Source organism: Oncorhynchus kisutch, linkage group LG18, assembly GCF_002021735.2.
Source record: "Oncorhynchus kisutch isolate 150728-3 linkage group LG18, Okis_V2, whole genome shotgun sequence".
Classification (NCBI taxonomy): Eukaryota; Metazoa; Chordata; class Actinopteri; order Salmoniformes; family Salmonidae; genus Oncorhynchus; species Oncorhynchus kisutch.
In genome coordinates, this window is record NC_034191.2 from 29,241,665 (window position 1) to 29,261,821 (window position 20,157).

Below are 20,157 nucleotides of genomic sequence, written 5' to 3' on the forward strand. Positions count from 1 at the left end.
CACACACACACACACACACACACACATATTTGAATACCCTCATAGGAAGACTTGCTGTAGTCAAATTGAATCATCACTCTCAGTGATACCACCATGGGATGCTCAGGGCTGTTGATTTTGGGCTTTGTCCTAAATATGTCTCACTGCTTGGACATTCTGGGTAAGTCTGAGGAGTTATAATCCATCTGGGAGTGTACAGTTCTGTTTATGGGTTGAGTTTACTAGACCTTAAAGACTTGTATAACCTGTGGCATTTTACACCGAACAGAGGTGCAATAGTTTTCCTGCTTGATTAGTCTAAATATAAAGGCTTACAAGTAATAAACCCAAGAGAAGAATCAATTTGAAATATTCTGAATGCATTTTAACTGTAGCATTATCAACACACGAAAAAGGATGGAGTCGATTCATTTGATTTTAAACAACGGTTTATTGCTGACATATGTTTATATTACAATATTGGCTGTTAGTCTGCAATTATTGTCCAATGGTATCAGCTATTAAAACCATTTTGGTTGCTTTATGACCTTTTCAATTCCATTCATGACCTTCAGTGATACCATTAATAGTATTGCAATGGCTCTACTAAGTGTACCACTGAGTTTAGGGGAAATCCCTGTGTTATTAGTCAACTCTATTTTATGTTAGTCAGAAAAACCTCACAGTTTGATGTGTTTGAACTTAACTGAGGAACCTCTTCAGAGTGTATTTTCAATCGGCAGATGAATGAGTGCCTCTGAGGAATAAATAGGTCTGTAGGTTAGAACCACTGCACTGACAGTATGACTTTCCATCCCCAGATCTCTCCACTAACACATCATCATACAATTGATTAGTTACATCACCGCACTGATCTATTTGTTTGATCAAAAGCAGTTCTTTGTCAATATAAGTTTACATTTTCAGTTGTCTTGCTACCCTCTGAAAATGGAATCATCTGCAAGCATCCATGTACATGAATGCCTGCTGTTGGGTAGAAGCCAAGATGAAACCACAGCAGCGTCATGTGACTATACTACGATATACTGGCCTTATATGGTACTTGGGTAGCCTACATTTGTTTACATCCCTGTTCGTGAGCATTTCTCCTTTGCCAAGATAATCCATCCACCTGACAGGTGTGGCATGTCAAGAAGCTGATTAAACAGCATGGTCATTACACAGGTGCACCTTTTGCTGGGCACAATAAAAGGCCACTCTAAAATGTGCCATTTTGCCACACAACACAATGCCACAGATGTCTCATGTTTTTGAGGGAGAATGCAATTGGCATGCTGACTGTAGGAATGTCCACTAGAACTGTTGCCAGAGAATTTATTGTTAATTTCTCTACCATAAGCCAGAAGGGATTGTCTGTGGTGGGTTGGTGCTGAGGAGAATTTCTGTCTGTAATAAAGCCTTTATGTGGGGAAAAACTCATTCTGATTGGCCCACAGCGGATGGGCTTATGCCCTCCCAGGCCCAACCATGGCTGCACCCCTGTCCAGTCATGTGAAATCCATAGATTAGGGTCTATTTCATGTATTTCAATTGACTGATTTCCTTATATGAACTGTAACTCAGTAAAATCTTTGAAATTGTTGCATATTGTGTTTATATTTTTGTTCATTATACATAAAGCACCCTAACCTTATACAGAGATAGTTGTCAGTGTCTTAGGGCCACAGAAAAAGTGCTAGTGGACATGATTGTGTATTTCAGGCTGTTACTATGTGTTTATTGGTAGTGTATCCTTTTAGCGTGCCTCAGTTATGTACATTTTTGAATACCTTTTCCATTTTTATGAACCATAAACCCACAATACAAGATATATTTGTGTGACCAATGAATAAGTGAGCATTTGGGGATATACTCAACGTTCTGATTGTTTCCATATGTTGTGATATACAACCCACCACTTCTTGCTGTTCTTTGAATTGATTTGGTCAGAGTATTTCCAGTTGGAGACATAAGTGTGGTCCTCATCAAAGTGTCCCAACAGCAGTATTTTATAGGATAGGTGATGTGAAATGTTAGACTGGGTATCCATTGAGTGTTCCCCATGACCCAATGTACTCAGCTGTCATCATTCAGCACTTAAGGTTCAATTTGACTCCCATTTTCACTGGCTAATAGATCAACTGTGTCCTTAAGTGTTCCATAATAGAGAGACGAGAGAGAGGAGAGTGAGTTGGTATGCATTAGAATATGCGTACTATCATCCTCCCAATACTCAAAACTGTCAGGCTGCTTTATTTTATGTCCCCTTCACTGAAACATCCCCTAATCATGGCCAATGTCTTAGAGACAGATTGTAGCTCCGTTCTTTAACAAAATGGAGTCTTCCATTAAATCTCCACCGGTGGGATCAGTCCCGGATGCATTTAAGTGTCACAATCAATGTGCACAGTTCAGTCCTCGTTTTTAGCCTTGGATCAACACATAACCCATGTTAGTCTAGAGAGATACGTCTCATCACTTAGTACATATTACCTTTTAGCACCGCAGCATCTCTATCTTCTGCATTCCACAAAGTGATTGTTTCCATTGACAGTCATTATGTTCTCTGCCCCATATACAAATGGCACCCTATTCACTATAGTGCAGTACTTTTGACCAGGGTCCATAGGGAATAGTGTGCCATTTGGGACACAAGCAGCTGTTTCATCCAGTCTCACCAAGAGACAATGGGATGGACACACACAGACAGGGAACCCTTTTTATAGAAATCACACCAACAGACATCCACCATCTCACTGCCCCTCCTTCTCAACAGAAATCACATTTGCTGTTGGTTGTTTTTAGCAACGTATACGGAATATCTCATCAATTAATCAAAGTGCATCCCACTGAGATATGAGTGATTGTGAGTGACTAAGTCTGCGTCCCAAATGGCGCACTACTTTTGACCAGGGCCCATAGAGCTATGGTCAAAAGTAGTGTACTATGGAATATGGTGCCCCTTTGGGACACATCATGACAGAATTACTAATCATTTATGCATATCACAATGTTTTTTTCTCTCACAGATATGGAGGAGGACATGGAGATTGATCGTAACGTCACTGGGATCCTTGGAGAGGACATCTTCCTCCGCTGTCAGTACCTGGGACAGAATGACATCACAGACGCCTCATGGAAACGCCCAGACTCTAGAATGAAGCGATCGATGAAGAAATTAACAGGCTACAAGAACAACAAGGCTTTCAGCAAAGACCCAGACTTCTCCACCCCAGCCTCTCCCACCAATCTGACTGTGAAGATGAGGGTGTCTACTCTGGAGGCTCAGGGGGAGTACACATGCGTGTTTGCCACTGATGAAGAGGAGATCACTAACAGCATGTTTCTCACTGTCCTGGGTAAGCTTGATTGATGAATATGGCCCATTTAGAATACTGCATCCTTCCTTTTTCCCCTCCTATAAGTAATCACTAATCTGAGATGACAAGATTGGTGTAACCAAACTTTCCACTGCATTGCTTTGACCAGTTAGGTTATGTCAGATCAGATCATTGATTACTTCAAGAAAGTGAGTAAGGAAGGATGCATTTTAAGAATATTTGAAGGGGGCCTCTAATGGGTGATGCAAAAGTACTTAACACCTAGATGGTAGAGAAAAACAACAGAAGTAAACATGGCCTCATGATGAAATTGGGGGGGGGGGGGGTTGGATAGAATATGTGACATTATCATTGCCTGTTGTATCCTTACCTTACTGTACCTTCAGGTCATAGCAAAGACAGAATCATACAAACATCAATTGCATAACTGTTTCTGGTACCAGCATCATCCCCGTCATGTGTTTGAATGTTTTTGTTTTGAAGCTCGACCTGATATCCACACAGAGGTGACAGAGGACACAGACAACGCTACCCACTACCAGTCAGTCACATGCTCAGCTACCAATGGTAAACCTGTGGCTCTGATTCGCTGGGAGATCAACGGCAGTCCTCCTACTGACAACTCCTCTGTGGAGATGAGGAGCACCAGTTATACCAATGGCACTGCCACTGTGACCAGCATTCTCCGCTTCCCCACCCACCTACAGGACCAGGACAGGGTGACCTGTGTGGTCCAGCACCCAACCCTGCCTGACCCCACCACACATATCACAGTGGGGGTGGAGACCTTCAGTAAGCCTGCCAGCTCATGTACACAAGGACTGCATCCTAAATGGCACCCTATTCCCTTTATAGTGCACTGCTTTTGACCAGGAAGACTGACAAGATTTGAGACGCATCCTTGATGTTTATGTTTGTGTGTACAGTACTTGGCATTTCTTACTTTCGTGGGCAAGGATTTAGTTTGGGAAGAGGTTAACTCTGACATGACCTGTGGTGCTAAGAATCAATGTCTGAGAATGATCTGTAGATATTGGATTATGCTGGGGCTGGCACCACCCTGAGCTCACTGGCACAGATGTTTACTTTCCTTTGTTCCACGTGGTCACCTCCCCACTCCCCAACCCCTACTCTCAGCCATGTACCAGGTATTGTGTGTTTCTTGTACAGTCGTCGCAATCAGCTGTGGCACGACAGAGACAGAACATACACCATCATTATATGTCGATATCCCTCCCTACCACATTAGAGACACGTTTTATATACAGCCTGTCAAAGAGGATCATATGACAGAAATATTCTACGTCGTGTCTTTGTTATCATTAACTGAAGACTGATAGTTTTTATCAAAGATTCTCTGTAATTAGTTATTACGCGATTAAACTGATTAATCATGTAACCGTAATTACTAGGAAGTCGGGGCACCAAGGAATAATATTCAGATTACAAAGTTATAATTTCCTAAAATAACTTTTCAGATATTTTATCTGATCAATTAGTCTTCAAATTAATGAATTATTTACTTTACCTCATGTTAGTCTCATTCCAAACGTCGTAAATTGTTGGTTATCTGCACGAACCCAGTCTTCAATATGAGTCATCCATACATCAATTGTCTTAAATCATTTATTTATTACTAACTAAGTAATTCACAGAAATGCATAAACAAACAAACAAACAAGGTAAATGTGGTTACATGAAATGATAGGAGAATGTACCCTAGTGGGCTAAACCGGCATGGCGGCTTGTTAGACAAAAGGGGAAGTGGGGGTCGACTAAGAAGTCACTACAGAGTGATAATTATAACAATTGAAATGCTAATCCTTTGCACATGAACGCTCACTCATTCGGGAACAATTGCAATCAATATATACATTTACGCTCAGTGTGTCATCTTGATCGCTGGTGAAAAGTTTGTTTATTTTGTAGAATTGTCCGTCTCTCTCTCTCGCTCTCTCTCTGTCGTGTTTATAGTGGATAGTTCAGAGTGACATTCATTCGTTTTGTTATAGAATGGATGTTTCAGCGGTTGTTGTTCTTCGCGTTCAATGATACCGAATTCCTAGCTGCAGACTAGTAATTAATATCAAAGACTTGTTCTTATTCTGTCTGTATCGATAGTCTAAGGGTTTAACCACGTGGTATGGTTAAAAGATTCAGCAATGGTCTACAACCTGTGTCTCCCCTAATGGAGAAAAACATGGTCTGCAACCTTTAGCCATCTCGTAATTGATGTAAGCTCGGTCTGCTGATCGAAAAACCCGAGTGGGGGTTTTATTCGGAAGGCAGAAAAGGGCTGTCCCAGGACGCCTGACCCTAACTGGGCTCAGGGGTGGTCCTCTGATTTAGTTAACTCCAATCCCCTTTTTGAGTTTTCCTTCATTAAACAGTCCAAAATCATATTACACAGTTTTACAAACAGTATCATACTCACTCATTAATCTTATACAACAATTAGATGTAAACCTCATATATGAGGTTTATATTATATAAACAGCGTTATGGTAATGTAGTCACACCGTCTCCCATGAGCATCCCCAAGTTGTGACAAACGGACCAGTTCATAGCTGGATTCTTCACCGATCTTTTATACTTTCTCCGGAACATGAAATCTGTGCGTACCTCAAGTTCTGTGAGGTGGAAGGATTTCCTTTGTACTCTATGAAAATTTACTCTCTCTATACTGTGTGTCCATGAGGAGATCCTCAGGAATTTACGACGTCTCTCTGACCACAGCAACCTAGTTGAAGGAGGAAAGGGGGAGGCAGGGAGAGGGGCTTGCTATACCCAAAGAGGCCAACGTCATGACACCTCCCTTATCCATATGTGGTAGTATCAAAGTCTTTGATAATCGGCAATAGAGTGATGCCTTTCTATATCAGCAGTCAGTCTGTGTTGAGATGTGTGAAATAGTGTGCTTCCCAAATGGCACCCTATTCCCTATATAGTGCACTACTTTTAACCAGAGTCATATTGGAAATATGGTGCCATTTGGGATGTAGGCATAGTCCTGTAGTTCCAGCCCCGCCAGCAGATCTGCTCTCAGCTGTAGCCTGCTGAACAGATGGAACAGGTGAGAAGTGTCAGCACTCTCCTCATAAACCCAATCGGCAGCCCTGTTATGCCCTGTGTTTATCTTTCATACGTCTATCCTTTCACTTCAGCCATCTCAAAAATCTAAACCACAGCCCTAGAGGCCCAGACATTAGATTTAGGACTCACTGTTGTTATACTGATGGACCATTCCCACCTGCTCATGTACAATTATTATTTATCTCTGCCTGCAGTGGCTCCCAATGTGACCATTGAGACATACCTGGTTCTAGAGGACGGGGAGGAGTTCTGGGTGGTCACCTGTGGTGCAGCTGGAGGGCGACCCCGAGCTGACATCACCCTGGTGCTGCTCAATCGGGATGCCAGTTCCATGCTACAGAAGGAGGTTGTCATGGATGCAGCAGACACATTGGTCAGGTCATACCGCTTCCCAGCTGAGCTTCATGAAGGGGAAAACATCACCTGTCTGTTTGACCACCCCAAGTTCCCACACAGAGAGCTACGGACCACCACTTTGCCGGCATTCTGTGAGTACTGATCACGAGTCATAACTGAGGATTTGGAGCCAAAAGTATGGTCTTAGGAGACTGCTTTTCATTTACTCTACTTAATAAAAGACTCTGTGTTGGATATTCTGTTTTCACTTCCTATTGTGTAGATCTGTCTGCTGTTCGGCTGCTGAACCCAGGGTTGGCAGACCGCAGCAACAAGAGCCAGGCTGTAGAGTCAGTGGTTCTGGAGGAAGGACAGAGCAAAACCACCATCGGGCTAAAGGTCGTTGGGGATGTACCACATTACAGTATCGTATGCACCAAGTAAGGATACCTGTATTACTATCATAATACAGACAGGATGTCTGTTGATTTCTCTTGAATGTTAACTTCAGTTCATCTCAGATAAAGGACAACATTAACATGTTGTGATAATCTTATCAATCAGCGAACAGTTACAAAAAACAAAGTTTGCTGTCCCATTTTGCCTTATAGCAATTTCCACTCATTTCTGCTATTGTTGCTATACTATTATTTGCATCATTAACACAGGTGTTAACATCACATACATATCGTGTTAGGCAGCTGTGGTGAGAGGTTTGGTTGAAAACCACAGGCAATAGACAGGCACTAGACACACATCCTGCAGATTTGTTTTAGAAGCATCCAGCTGCAGATTTTGCGTGCTGACACCGAATGGGCGACAAACCTCAAAGCACATGCGTCTCATATGGTATTTTTGCATTTTATGCGCACGTGCAACCTGTAATTTAGACATTTGTTGGTAATGTGCTATGAACATACCAGTCGGCGCACTTGCTCCGATCTGTCTGGGCATTATGTTAATTAACCACTGTTGCTTGTGTAGCTAGCTAGCACACACTAGTTAGCTGGCACACACTAGCCAGCTAGTACAACACTATCTAGCTAGATAGTACATGTTTGCTCTAGTACACACTAGCTAGCTAGCTAGTACACACTAGCTAGTACCGATCTTATAATTCTAAATGTAATTTCACCACCTGTGCTGTTGGTAGCGGTAACGCACCATCCTGTCTGAACAGAACATAACATGTCGCAGTATAGCAACAATAGTATATGTCTCACAGCATCTCACAGTGTCTGTGGCGTGAGAAGATATCTGCTGCAGCCAGACTTTGAATAGCTTTGAATAGCAATCACCAAGTTGGTGACATTATCCCTGGATCTAACTATGCGAGAACAAAAGCTCTTAGAGGTGCTGCTCTTTTTTAATTTAACTAGGCAAGTCAGTTAATAACAAATTCTTATTTACAATGACGGCCTATCGGGGAACAGTGGGTTAACTTTTTTTTTTACCTTGGCAGCTTAGGGATTCGATCCAGTAACCTTTCGGGTACTGGCCCAACGCTCTAACCACGGCTACCTGCCTCTGGAGAGTGCAAACTGTGCACACTGCCCACAAAATGAGGTGGAAACTGAGCAGTACCTAACCTACTGCCAAATGTATGACCATATTAGAGACACATATTTCTCTCAGACCCAGAAAGAATTATAAAACAAATCCAATTTTGATAAACTTCCAAATCTATTGTGTGAAATACCACAGTGTGCCATCACAGCAGCAATATTTGTGACCTGAAAAGTGCAACTATTTTCCCTTTTGGGACTTTTGTGAGTGTAACATTTACTGTTAATTTGTTATTGTATATTTCACTTTAGTTTATTATCTATTTCACTTGCTTTGGCATTGTATACATATGTTTTCCATGCCAATAAAGCCCTTTGAATTGAGTGTCTACCTGTAACAGTGTCTGGTCTTGTGTTGTCTCCTAGAGAAGAGCAGTCTCTCCCTGAGGGTGTGGAGGTGATTGGCAGTGCTCTAAACCTGCAGGGTCCTGTGGAGCTCTACCATGCAGGGCTGTATGAGTGTGAGGCCTCCTACTACAGCCACAGGGCATCTGTACTGCTGGACATTACCGTTAACCCACAAGTCAAGCAGTCTGGTACGAGCAGAGTCTTGTCTACATATCATAGGTTGTGTCCCAAATAGTACCCTATTCCTGATATAGTGCACTATAGTGACAATGGGCCCTGGTAAAATGTTTGGGATGTAGACTACATATCATATCATATAATTTGGGATGCAGCCAACATATCATCTTCATCATTTGACAATGCCATATCTGGCAGTCTGTAATTTGTAGCGAGACAGCATTATGTTAATACAAGTGACGTCTATCATAAATTGTATTTTTTAAATGTAAGAAATATTGTTAGTATAAATCAGAATGTTTATTTTCCTACACACTGTAAAGTTAAGCGATTAGCATGTTTATTGCCTTCTATCCTCTGTGTGCTAGTGACTGTTCCTCCCAGCATAAGGATTGATGTCCAGGACAGACTGGGTAACAGGTTCATTGAGTGCCTGGCTGCAGACTCTGTCCCCATTGCCAATGTGTCCTGGGTTCTACCTGAGGGTGTGTCTGGGCCCTCCTGGTCCAGTCTCACATCCCATAATGGAACCCACTCTGTCAGCAGTGTGTTAGTCCTGCCTGCCTGCTCAGCCCAGGAGCTCAATATGGAGTGTGTGATAGATCATTCTGTGTTTGTGTTGCCAGAGAGAAGACAGATAACACTCCCTGTGTGTGGTATGTTCAACAAATCATCGAACACCATCAATTAAAGCTCTAGTGTTAAAATACATTTTTTACATATCCTATATCTCTGTTATTTTATTTACATTGAGAACATGTATCCTATATCTCTGTTATTTTATTTACATTGAGAACATGTATCCTATATCTCTGTTATTTTATTTACATTGAGAACATGTATCCTATATCTCTGTTATTTTATTTACATTGAGAACATGTATCCTATATCTCTGTTATTTTATTTACATTGAGAACATGTATCCTATATTGCTGTTCTATCTACATGCAGCTCCTCCTAACATCACCATCCAGTCCAGCTCTGAGTGGGAGGAAGATGTAGCATACACACTGGTGCAGTGCACTGTGGACAGTGTTGGACCTGCTGCCACTATCTCCTGGAGTCTTGGAGACAGGGACAGTGACAATAGTACCAGTCAGCTTAAAGAGGGGCAGGAGCAGGTAAAGAACAATTGAAAGGGTGATTAGAATCAAAAATAGATACAGCAAAAATGAAGAAAAAAACCAGCAATCATTTGGATATAATTTGCACACTCACTCTACATATGTTTCGCTTGCAGGATCAGGGGCAGCCTGAGCACCATGCCAATGGCTCTGTGACGGTCTGTAGTGTGTTGAGGCTCCCCACTTCCATGTTCTCTGGTCAGAATGTCACCTGTGTGGTGGAGCAGCTGGGTCTTGAAAGGCCAGAGAGAAGAGGGATACTGCTGCGTGGATTGGGTAAATTACTTTATGACTTGTAGTATCCATGTTTCTCCACAATACATTATGTGCATCCCTAATAACATGCTATTTCCCCTATTGGCCCTGGTCAAAAGTAATGCACTATAAAGGGAATAGGGTGTCATTTAGGGACGTATCCATTGTATCCAACCACCACACAATGTCACTCCCTCCCTCCCCTCCCTCAGAGTCCCCTGTGATGCGTGTTTTTGTTGCGAGGCAGAGCAGATCTCTGTGGCTGGCTGTGTGTGAGTACAGAGGGGACGGGATCAGAGCACACCTCTCCTGGGTTCTACCTGACAACACCACAGGCCACATCTCCTTCCGCTCTGGGTATGAAGGTGTGAGAGTGCTAACCAACCTCACCTATGAGTTCCCACTGGCCCTCCACGAGGGACAGGACCTGACTTGCCTCTTTCAAAATCACCATGGACTTAAGGAGAGGAGGACAGTCCATGTCCCCAGATACTGTAAGTGTAATAGAGAATAAATACAAACAGAAATGATTCCCTTTTTTTTATATAAAGCCCCCAACACCACAAAAGACGTGTTATACAACACATACATTCTGTACACTGTTAGAAAAAAGGCTTCCTGAACGGTTATTCAGCTGTCCCAATAGGAGAAGCCTTTTTGGTTACAGGTAGAACTCTCTTTAGTTTCTCTGTAGAAAGGTTTGTTCATGGAACCCAATTTTTTTTACCTGGAACCAATAAGGGTTCATCAAATGGTTCTCCTATAGGGGCAGTCGAAGAACCCTCTTAGGTTTTAGATAGTACCTTCTTTTCTAAGAGTGTACTGACACTTCTGTCGTGACATTCATAGACGTACAGTACCTGCCAAGCATGCCATGCTTCAACATCCCAATCAACAGTCAAAGGGAGTGGTTTGTGTTTTGCCCCCTGTTGACCACTTCCCCTTCCCCTTCTTAGACATATCATCTGTCAGACTACTGAACCAAACCACTCCCCTGTACAAACATTATGGAGATGAGTCCGTCATACACCGAATGTCTCTAAAGGAGAATTTCCAAAACCAGAGGATCCTGCTCAAAGTCTATGGCAGTGTACCAACTTACAACCTCACCTGTCACAGGTAATACTCTTTGCTAGACTCTATTTTACTGCAGTATTCCTTTCCTTCAGCTTCTGAACTGTGGAGGCTGAGTGAGAGCACTACAGTAGGATGGAAGACAGAGTAGGGTAATATTACCACTACACAGGGCCGGTAATTTGTACAATCATTGTTTTTCGTCAAGATGGAAGTTCTCATATGTATTGTTTTATGAGAGCTTTTAACTAGACAATCAAATAAGTGCAGTGTGGTAAAGCTGCCACTATGCCTTATTAAGATAGTATCAGGACTTCTATGCTGTGGGGCCTGGAGAAGGTTGTCCTGACTGGCAGGCCATACGGTTGGTGGTACTAAAGAACCCTTTTATCAGGGACAATGAGTGACTCATAAACCTGACACTCTCCTGTCCTCCCATACACAGGCTCATAAATTGTGTTAGGAGTTATTCTGTCAAGCTATTCTGTGTAAAGCTGCGTTGGTATCTGCTAAGGTGGATGATACAGTTACTTATTTATACACCTACGTAGATATACAAAATACAACGTCTCGTTAGATTTATGCCACTCAATGTCAACTATAGCAGTGGTTTTGAATTACTTTTTTGTCTGTTTTCCACATATTTTGGAAGGTATCAAAAAGTGTTGCGATAGCAGTTTCCCCCCTCACTTGCTTATCTTATTCTCTCTTCATGACTGTATTCTTTGCCACTTAGCTGATAAACAGTTCAAAGAAGCGTGTGTACTATGTAATGACCTTCTGTGTCCTGCTGCGTGTTGAAGAAATGATGGCTCATTGGTCCAGATGGATGGCGGAGCTCTGTTGTTCCAATCAAAGGTCACGGACCAGGATGCGGGCCTCTACACCTGCCACGCCTCTTTCTACCACCATAAGGCCTCAGTCCTCATTCAAGTGGAGGTCACCAGTGAAGATAAACAGCTCAGTGAGTGTACACTCACCTTATCTTGCATCAGTGATACAACAAAATGTAAGATATGTCAATGGTTTCTGGTGAACATCCCAAAATGTAAGATATGTCAATGGTTTCTGGTGAACATCCCAAAATGTAAGATATGTCAATGGTTTCTGGTGAACATCCCAAAATGTAAGATATGTCAATGGTTTCTGGTGAACATCCCAAAATGTAAGATATGTCAATGGTTTCTGGTGAACATCCCAAAATGTAAGATATGTCAATGGTTTCTGGTGAACATCCCAAAATGTAAGATATGTCAATGGTTTCTGGTGAACATCCCAAAATGATTGGCATATTATTACATATAATTGGCATTAACTTCCATTTACAACAGGTGTTCCATTCCATTTACTTCCATTTACAACAGGTGTTCCATTCCATTAACTTCCATTTACAACAGGTGTTCCATTCCATTTACTTCCATTTTGTGTTACCTGATGTCTTTCTCCTGTGTGTTTGTGCAGTGATGGTCTTCATCGTCTGCTTCTCCTCGGCTGCGGCCATCTCGATCCTACTCATTGTCACTTTGTGTGTTTTCTGGTGAGTCGACCAGCAGGTTGGCAGGTGACAAACAGGAAACCAGGTCTGTGCGTCTGATGGTTACTACAGCTAGGTATGACAAAAGTAGCACAGAGCTATTCAAAAAACAGGATGCTCTGTGGCTGGAGCAGACAGGTATGTCAGCCACCACAGCTCTGCCAGACAACTCACACAGTCTGATTCTCTCTGTTTCTGTGGTGAAGACAGATTTATTTTCCATCTAATGTTATCATAGGGCAACTATAGAGCTGTACTCAGAGTTACTACTCTGGAAGTAAGGTAAGCTATTCAAAAACTTCACAGCTGAAGAATTCATATTGTAATTCAATCCCAGTTGCAATGCTTGGAATGAGAGAAATGCATAAAGCAGTCGCCTCTTGTTGCTGTCATTGGATCTGATCAGATCATAAGACAGGTGTCTCACTACCACAATGTTTGGATACACTTTGAGATCCTAAATGTCTTTAAAAGCATCTGATCCACAAATCCACTAATGGTCCATTAAAACTCTCCCACAGGGCTCTGGTCAAAAGTAGTGCACTGTGTAGGGAATAGGGTGCCAATTGGGACATAGACTAACTTCCTCTTTGTCATGACTCATGTGAGAAGGGATGGTAAATATATAGACAGACACACTGACTGCACTTCAGGCTTATTCATTGTGTCTTTGGTCAGTACATTCGGTCAAGGTGCCATTGGTGCAATGAGCATCACTGTCCCATTATCCCTGGTTCCTGTGGGAAGATCAGTCAGGCTAATTTGGAAAGGTCAGTCAGTCGGACAGTATACACAAGAGAAAATATGACGCCACAGGGGAATAGCTATTCCGAGATTTGCATCACCCACGGGTCACCAGCACTAGCAACACTTTTTGAAAAGAGCAGGTCTTCATTGGCCTGGTTGGTGTCATGGGGATCATGAGAGATGAGGAGAGTTACTGCTTCTGACATCAGAGAGATCAATGATGATGTCTGGGGTCACCATCATTCTACTTATATATTCACATAGCATAATGCATGCACACACTCAGTGGCTCAGTGGAAGTCTTTTCACTCATACAACAGCGCCTCCAAGGGGTGCAGTTTGGCCATGCAGGTATTTTTGGCCATGCAACTTTATTAGTGAGTGAGGATGATACCCAACTGTATAAAAACAACAGAAGAATTAGACAATATTTGAAATGCTGTCTGTCACTGTAACTCAAATGACAATGAATTGTTTTAATTGTTTTTTTGCAGCAAAATAAATGGAGGAGACCGCCCAGCATCTAAGGTCAGTCATTCTTAGATCTTTTCTCTAACTGATGAGTTCTCAAAAAAACATTATACACGCTTTGAATTCATGAGAATGGTCCTCTTGCCTTCATTCATCTATTCCTATAGCTTCTATCCATAGGTCTTTATTCAACATTTGATGTGCTTTGTCCCCTTGTCTCCTATCTTCTCTGAACTCCTGTAAGAAGCGAGAGTCGCTGGCACCCCTAACCTCTCTGACCCAGGACCTGTGCTCTCCAGAGTTGAGGAAGGGGAAGGCAGCAGTGACAGTACCAGGAGGAGGAGGCCAGGAGTACAACCAGCTGCTCAGCTACTCTATTGTCATTGATGCCAGATCAACTGTGTAAATAACAGGGTGCACCCCCTACTGCCACCATATAGAGCACTACTTGTGCACTGTATAGGAAATAGGGTGTCATTTGAGTCTGGTTGATTTAGTTTGGTAGGTAAAAAAAAAAGCATACTCAGTAAATGCATTTTTAAAAACTTGATAAGGATATCGCAAAAGTCAGAGACTTATTTCCATTGTGGTCCCTAAATTCCATGGTGCAAAAACATTACAACATCACATACAGTTGAAGTCGGACGTGTACATACACCTTAGCCAAATACATTTAAACTGTTTTTCACAATTCTTGACATTTAATCCTAGTACAAATGCCCTGTCTTAGGTCAGTTATGATCACCACTTTATTTTATTAAGAATGTGAAATGTCAGGATAATAGTAGAGAATGATTAATTTCAGCTTTTATTACTTTCATCACATTCCCAGTGGGTCAGAAGTTTACATACACTCAATATTATTTGGTAGCATTGCCTTTAAATTGTTTAACTTGGGTCAAATGTTTCAGGTAGCCTTCCACAAGCACAATAAGTTGGGTGAATTTTGGCCCATTCCTCCTCACAGAGCTGGTGTAACTGAGTCAGGTTTGTAGGCCTCCTTGATCGCACATGCTTTTTCAGTTCTGCCAACACATTTTCTATAGGATTGAGGTCAGGGCTTTGTGATGGCCACTCCAATACCTTGACTTTGTTGTCATTAAGTCATTTTGACATAACTTTGGAAGTATGCTTGGGGTTATTGTCCACTTGGAAGACCCATTTGCGACCAAGCTTTAGCTACCTGACTGACGTCTTGAGATGTTGCTTCAATATATCCACGTAATTATCCTTCCTCACGCTTTTTTATGGCAGTTTTGGAGTGGTGGAATCTTCCTTGCTGAGCGGCCTTTCAGGTTATGTTGATATAGGACTCCTTTTACTATGGATATAGATACTTTTGTACCCGTTTCATCCAGCATCTTCACAAGGTCCTTTGCTGTTGTTCTTAGATTGAGTTGCACTTTTCACACTAAAGTACATTCATCTCTAGGAGACAGAACGCGTTTCCTTCCTGAGCGGTATGATGGCTGCGTGGTCCCATGGTGTTTATACTTGCGTATTATTGTTTGTACAGATGAACGTGGTACCTTCAGGCGTTTGAAAATTGCTCCCAAGGATGAACCAGACTTGTGGAGGCCTGCAATTTATTTTCTGAGGTTTTGGCTGATTTCTTTTGATTTTCCCATGATGTCAAGCAAAGAGGCACTGAGTTTGAAGGTAGGCCTTGAAATACGTTCAATTACACCTCCAATTGATTAAAATGTCAATTAGCCTATCAGAAGCTTCTAAAGCCATGACATAATTTTCTGGAATTTTCCAAGCTGTTTAAAGGCACCGTCAACTTAGTGGATGTAAACTTCTGATCCACTGGAATTGTGATACAGTGAATTATAAGTTAAATAATTTTGTCTGTAAACAATTGTTGGAAAAATGACTTGTGTCATGCACAAAGTAGAAGTCCTAACAGACTTGACAAAACTATAGTTTGTTGACAAGGTATTTGTGGAGTGGTTGAAAAACGAGATTTAATGACTCCAACGTAAGTGTATGTAAACTTCCAACTTCAACTGTAGATACAGATACATTACACAGACATTTTTTTTTTTTCATTAGCAAGCTTTTGACTGTAGGCAACCACAGGCTTGTACTATATGTCAGAGAACATTCAGATGGGTCTGCTGACCCAGCTAGAGTATTCTGTGCATCACTCTTACGTGATTCATGCCAGGATATTAAAATGCATTATTTTGTGAATTTTTCATGATTTTTTTGTTTTGTTTATTAGTGTATTATTATGTATGTCATGCTTTGGTGTTTTCAATAATCGTAATATGTTGTAAAGAAATGTATTGTAAAACTGCTAGAAATGATGTTGAGCGTAGCAACTGTTTGTTTTACTGTTTTGGATTTCTGGTCCCCACAAGTATTAAACTTTGAAAGGTTGTTCATTTTGGTTATCTAATGTTGTAAAATCCGGAGCATTATCATTAAAGTTACTGTAAATGTGTATCTTGTTGTTAAAACTGCCTTGTTTGACAGGTTTAAGACTAAATTAATTGACGCGCGCGCTCACACACACACTCTTGCAAGAATACACACTCCTGCGAAAATAACATTATCACCAGTGTTCCTCTAGTGGCCAATCTAGATCCTGTGCCATGTACACTGAGACGAGTGAGGCCTGCGAATACCCTTTGAAACTAGACTGCATGTACACTGAGACGAGTGAGGCTTGCGAGTACCCTTTAAAACTAGACTGCAGAATGCAATGCTGCGATTATGTTGAAGCACTTATAGACAGACTTAAACTATACATCTTATAAGAATGTTTCTTCTTGATTTATAAATCTTAAATTATTGTGCATGATAAGACTTAATACAATACAATTCTTTTTTGATATAATAAAAAATATACCAATGTTGTCAACAACTTTTGAACATGTTTTCTCTTTGAAACAGACATTTGAAAGCCCACAAATGGTTATTGACAATATCAACAATCCTTGATACATTGTTTGGGGGTCATCTATGAAAGTCATTTTCATATTTACATCCAGTAGAAGATACATTTTCTGTTACTGCCCTTCCTGCTTGACTTCTCTCCTGTGGGTGTATCCCAAATGTCACCCTATTCCCTATATAGTGCACTACCTTTGATCAGAGCCCCATGGGCCCTGTTCAAAAGTAGTGCAGTATAAAGGGAATAGAGTGCCATTTGGAACATATGTTTGGAACTGTTTCTCCCATGTTCTCATCACTGTTGCCCTCATCGTTTCTTATACAAACAAGGCCTCAGCTCCAGTCCTGCTGCCTTCTTTACCCTCTCTGGAGCTTCTGCAATCTTTTCAAACTCAAAGGAATAAAAGTGGCTAAATTAATAGGGTAGGGTATTGTAAAGATGCATTTCTTAAAGCTAAAGACAAAAACATGGCCATCCCAGTTTACTATGATTACTGCCTTACCTTTGTGACCAACTTGAATCCCAGGCTGGACAAAGCACCCATGAAGTTCCTCACATTCTCAAATCTACTTGCCACCTCTGCAATTTTCAGGATACCCCTGCAAAAAATGACAAATTGTTTAATAATAATAATAAATGACATAAATATGGAAAATAAATGGGAACACCTTCTATTCCAGCATATTGACATACTGTAGCTTTGTTTTTCTGCACAATATATCTTACCCCATCACCAGCACACGGTTAGCCTCAACTAGAAAATCCACAAGGTTAGTCCCCATAAGAGAGAGACAGAATACAGCTATGTCCACAGTACCATCCTTGAGCGGTACCTGCAGACAGGTGGGACAACAATAGAAATCATACATCATTATTACATGAAAAACAGACTGCATAGTAAACAGGCATGGATGAAACAGATTCAGGATCAATGTAAAGTTGGACTCACATTGGCCATGTCGCAGACAGTTACACGGTCACAGATAGGTGCCAAGTCAAAACTGTGCACTTTGTTCTTCAAGCTTAGAGCAATTTTGCAGTCACCACAGCCAAAATCTGCCACTACCAGAGAGGCAGGCCTGAAATCAACACAAATGGTCTTAAAGAAAGCAACATGCTAATTCAATGTGGACTCCCCACCCCAGAACCAAGACAATAAAAATACAAAAACTATGCAAACAGACTTATTGCAAACAATGCAAGTATGTTAGGGTCAGATAGAAGCATAACACAACTTACATGCGGCGTATGTAGGAGATGATGGCGTCGACAGGATTAGCTGGCCAGCGCTGGACCTGTGCCGTAAAGCCCCTGTGGTAGATGCTAAAAGCCTGGGGGTCTTGTCTAAACATGCGTTTTGCCTCCCCACTAGACGTGGTGTACAGAACCTCGTTAATATATCGGAACCGCGCTGACTCCAAACGCTGCTCCATGCGGGACCTCAGAGCAGTCGAGCGGTCTGCAGAAGCCTCTTTCACCTCCTCTGTGGTGCGTGTCTCCTCCTGCTCAGCAGGTTTCTCTTTCTTTTCCGGGCTCTGGCCATGGAGCATTCTCCTGAGCTTTTCTCTCCGCCGGTCTTGCCCTTTGCTCTCGTCCCATTTCCTCCTCTTACTGCCGGGCGGCTCCGCGTGCTGCTCCTCCCTAACCAGCTCCTGAGGTTTCTCCTCTTCTGTCATTAACTCTTTACCTAGTGGAACTGCTTTTTCTTCAATGCTCCCCTTTGTCTTTTTCTCTGACAAGTTCTTATTGTTTTGAACGGTTTCTGTGTCTGGAGTGGAAGCAGTCTCATTGAAAGTCGTCTCTTTTCCCCCTGGAACCTTTTTCCTTTTCTGTGTTTTACGCTCACCCTCTTTCTGCTGTTTTTTCCCCTTTGTATGGCGGTGTGTCTGGACGACCACGGTTTCCCTGTTCACACCAGAAGCTTTTTTTGGTCCATCTTCTGTATCCTTTTGCACAGTGGTCTCTGCTTTTGTGTTTTTTGGGGGGGTGGTATTATCTCCATTTTTTATTTTGTATTTGTTTTTACATTTCTTCTTGTTCTTTGTCTTGTTTTTCCATTGCTTTCGGTTTAATCTCTCAATCTCAGCATCTGTTGCTGCTTTTCCTTGTTTACTACCACCCATAATGGACTCTCTATTCTTTACCTTTTTGAACCCTAGGAAATAAAGAAAACCTCAAACCTCTTCAACTTAAGACAATCAATTGACAGTTGCTAGTTGCCAGTGCTTGTGAAACTCACCTGATTTTATTGGTTTCTTTGCTTTTATTGACTTCTTAGCTACAGGCACTGCAGTCTCCTCGGCACACAAATCTCCACTGTCCTTATCGGTCTCTTCTCCTGAAACAGCTACTTTCTTGCGTCCTCTTTTCTTCTTCCTCTTGGTGTGTGGTGTCAGTATGGCCTCTGTTTCGCTGTCACTGCCTGCTTCCCAAGGGGCACCATTGCTCTTGCTCCAGTTTGGTACGGACCCCAGTGTTTGGAGGGTCAGTAACAAACTCTTCTTCCCAACACATTTTGTCTGTCCGGGAATGGAGGTGTCAAATTAAATACCATGGGAAAACCAAAATTCAACCCTCTATTGGAATATGTGGTCACTGGCAACGTGAGTTGTGCCTGGCTTGCTAGCTACATAGGTACATTTTATTATAAACAAAATTGAGATGGCTGCTCACCGTGATATTGGTGCTGTCAGACAGTTTGAATCTGCTGATGACCGTCTTGGTCAGAGCTTTGGCTTCTGGATCATCGTTCCACTCATCCTCCTCAGCGAACATGCTTGACCAGCGCTGTAACTAACGGGAATTCATTACGTGAACATGTAAAAAAAAGAACGCACGTGTATTAGAATAAATGGTTGCTAGATTAGTGTGATGCTTTTCGGTACTGGCAGTAGATTCCAGAAAATATAAAATCAACGCTAACCTGCTTCTAGATTGAACAAACTAGCGTTATATCAGACATGGTATTTAGCAGCCATACGTCCAAACTGCTAGCAACATTCATTCCAATACAACGACGACAACTTCACTCACCTGTCAGATGACTTATCAACACGATATGTTAACGGACTTAATTTAATCGATCAAATGTGAAGAATTACAAGTTTATCTGTGGATATTGCCAATTTCTGTTAAGCCACGTTTGGTTCGCACATTGACGGACCAAAACAAGCGCATGTCAATGACACAAGTCTCTCTGCAAAGGATGATG

At 41.8% G+C, this 20,157-nt stretch overlaps 2 protein-coding genes across 5 annotated transcripts; one reads left to right on the forward strand and one right to left on the reverse strand.

The window, feature by feature from the left end:
• Positions 1-33: 33 nt before the first annotated feature.
• LOC109875564 (uncharacterized) lies at positions 34-16,495 on the forward strand. Of its 3 annotated transcripts, none has more exons than XM_031795746.1 (15): positions 34-160; positions 3,009-3,338; positions 3,804-4,112; positions 6,608-6,901; positions 7,033-7,189; positions 8,681-8,850; positions 9,208-9,495; positions 9,791-9,960; positions 10,080-10,239; positions 10,431-10,712; positions 11,175-11,337; positions 12,096-12,301; positions 12,754-12,829; positions 14,068-14,101; positions 14,289-14,473. In XM_031795746.1, exons 1-15 carry the CDS (start codon positions 94-96, stop codon positions 14,448-14,450), a joined length of 2,868 nt encoding a protein of 955 aa, XP_031651606.1. In that variant the 5' UTR covers positions 34-93; the 3' UTR covers positions 14,451-14,473. The 3 variants fall into 3 exon arrangements, 2 of the variants coding, with proteins under 2 accessions (XP_031651606.1, XP_020323503.2); XR_004203959.1 differs by having other exon boundaries at positions 64-160; positions 12,096-12,256; positions 12,754-12,872; positions 14,289-16,493; XM_020467914.2 differs by having other exon boundaries at positions 64-160; positions 12,096-12,256; positions 14,289-16,495.
• Positions 10,762-20,146, reverse strand: LOC109875565 (ribosomal RNA-processing protein 8). 2 transcript variants are annotated; one of them, XM_020467918.2, is made up of 8 exons: positions 19,980-20,146; positions 19,620-19,739; positions 19,186-19,465; positions 18,186-19,101; positions 17,896-18,025; positions 17,673-17,779; positions 17,449-17,545; positions 10,762-12,898 (listed from the first exon to the last, which is right to left on the reverse strand). In XM_020467918.2, exons 2-8 carry the CDS (start codon positions 19,719-19,721, stop codon positions 12,893-12,895), a joined length of 1,638 nt encoding a protein of 545 aa, XP_020323507.1. In that variant the 5' UTR covers positions 19,722-19,739; positions 19,980-20,146; the 3' UTR covers positions 10,762-12,892. The 2 variants fall into 2 exon arrangements, with proteins under 2 accessions (XP_020323507.1, XP_020323506.1); XM_020467917.2 differs by lacking the exon at positions 10,762-12,898 and adding an exon at positions 13,907-17,336.
• Between the last annotated feature and the right edge of the window lie 11 nt (positions 20,147-20,157).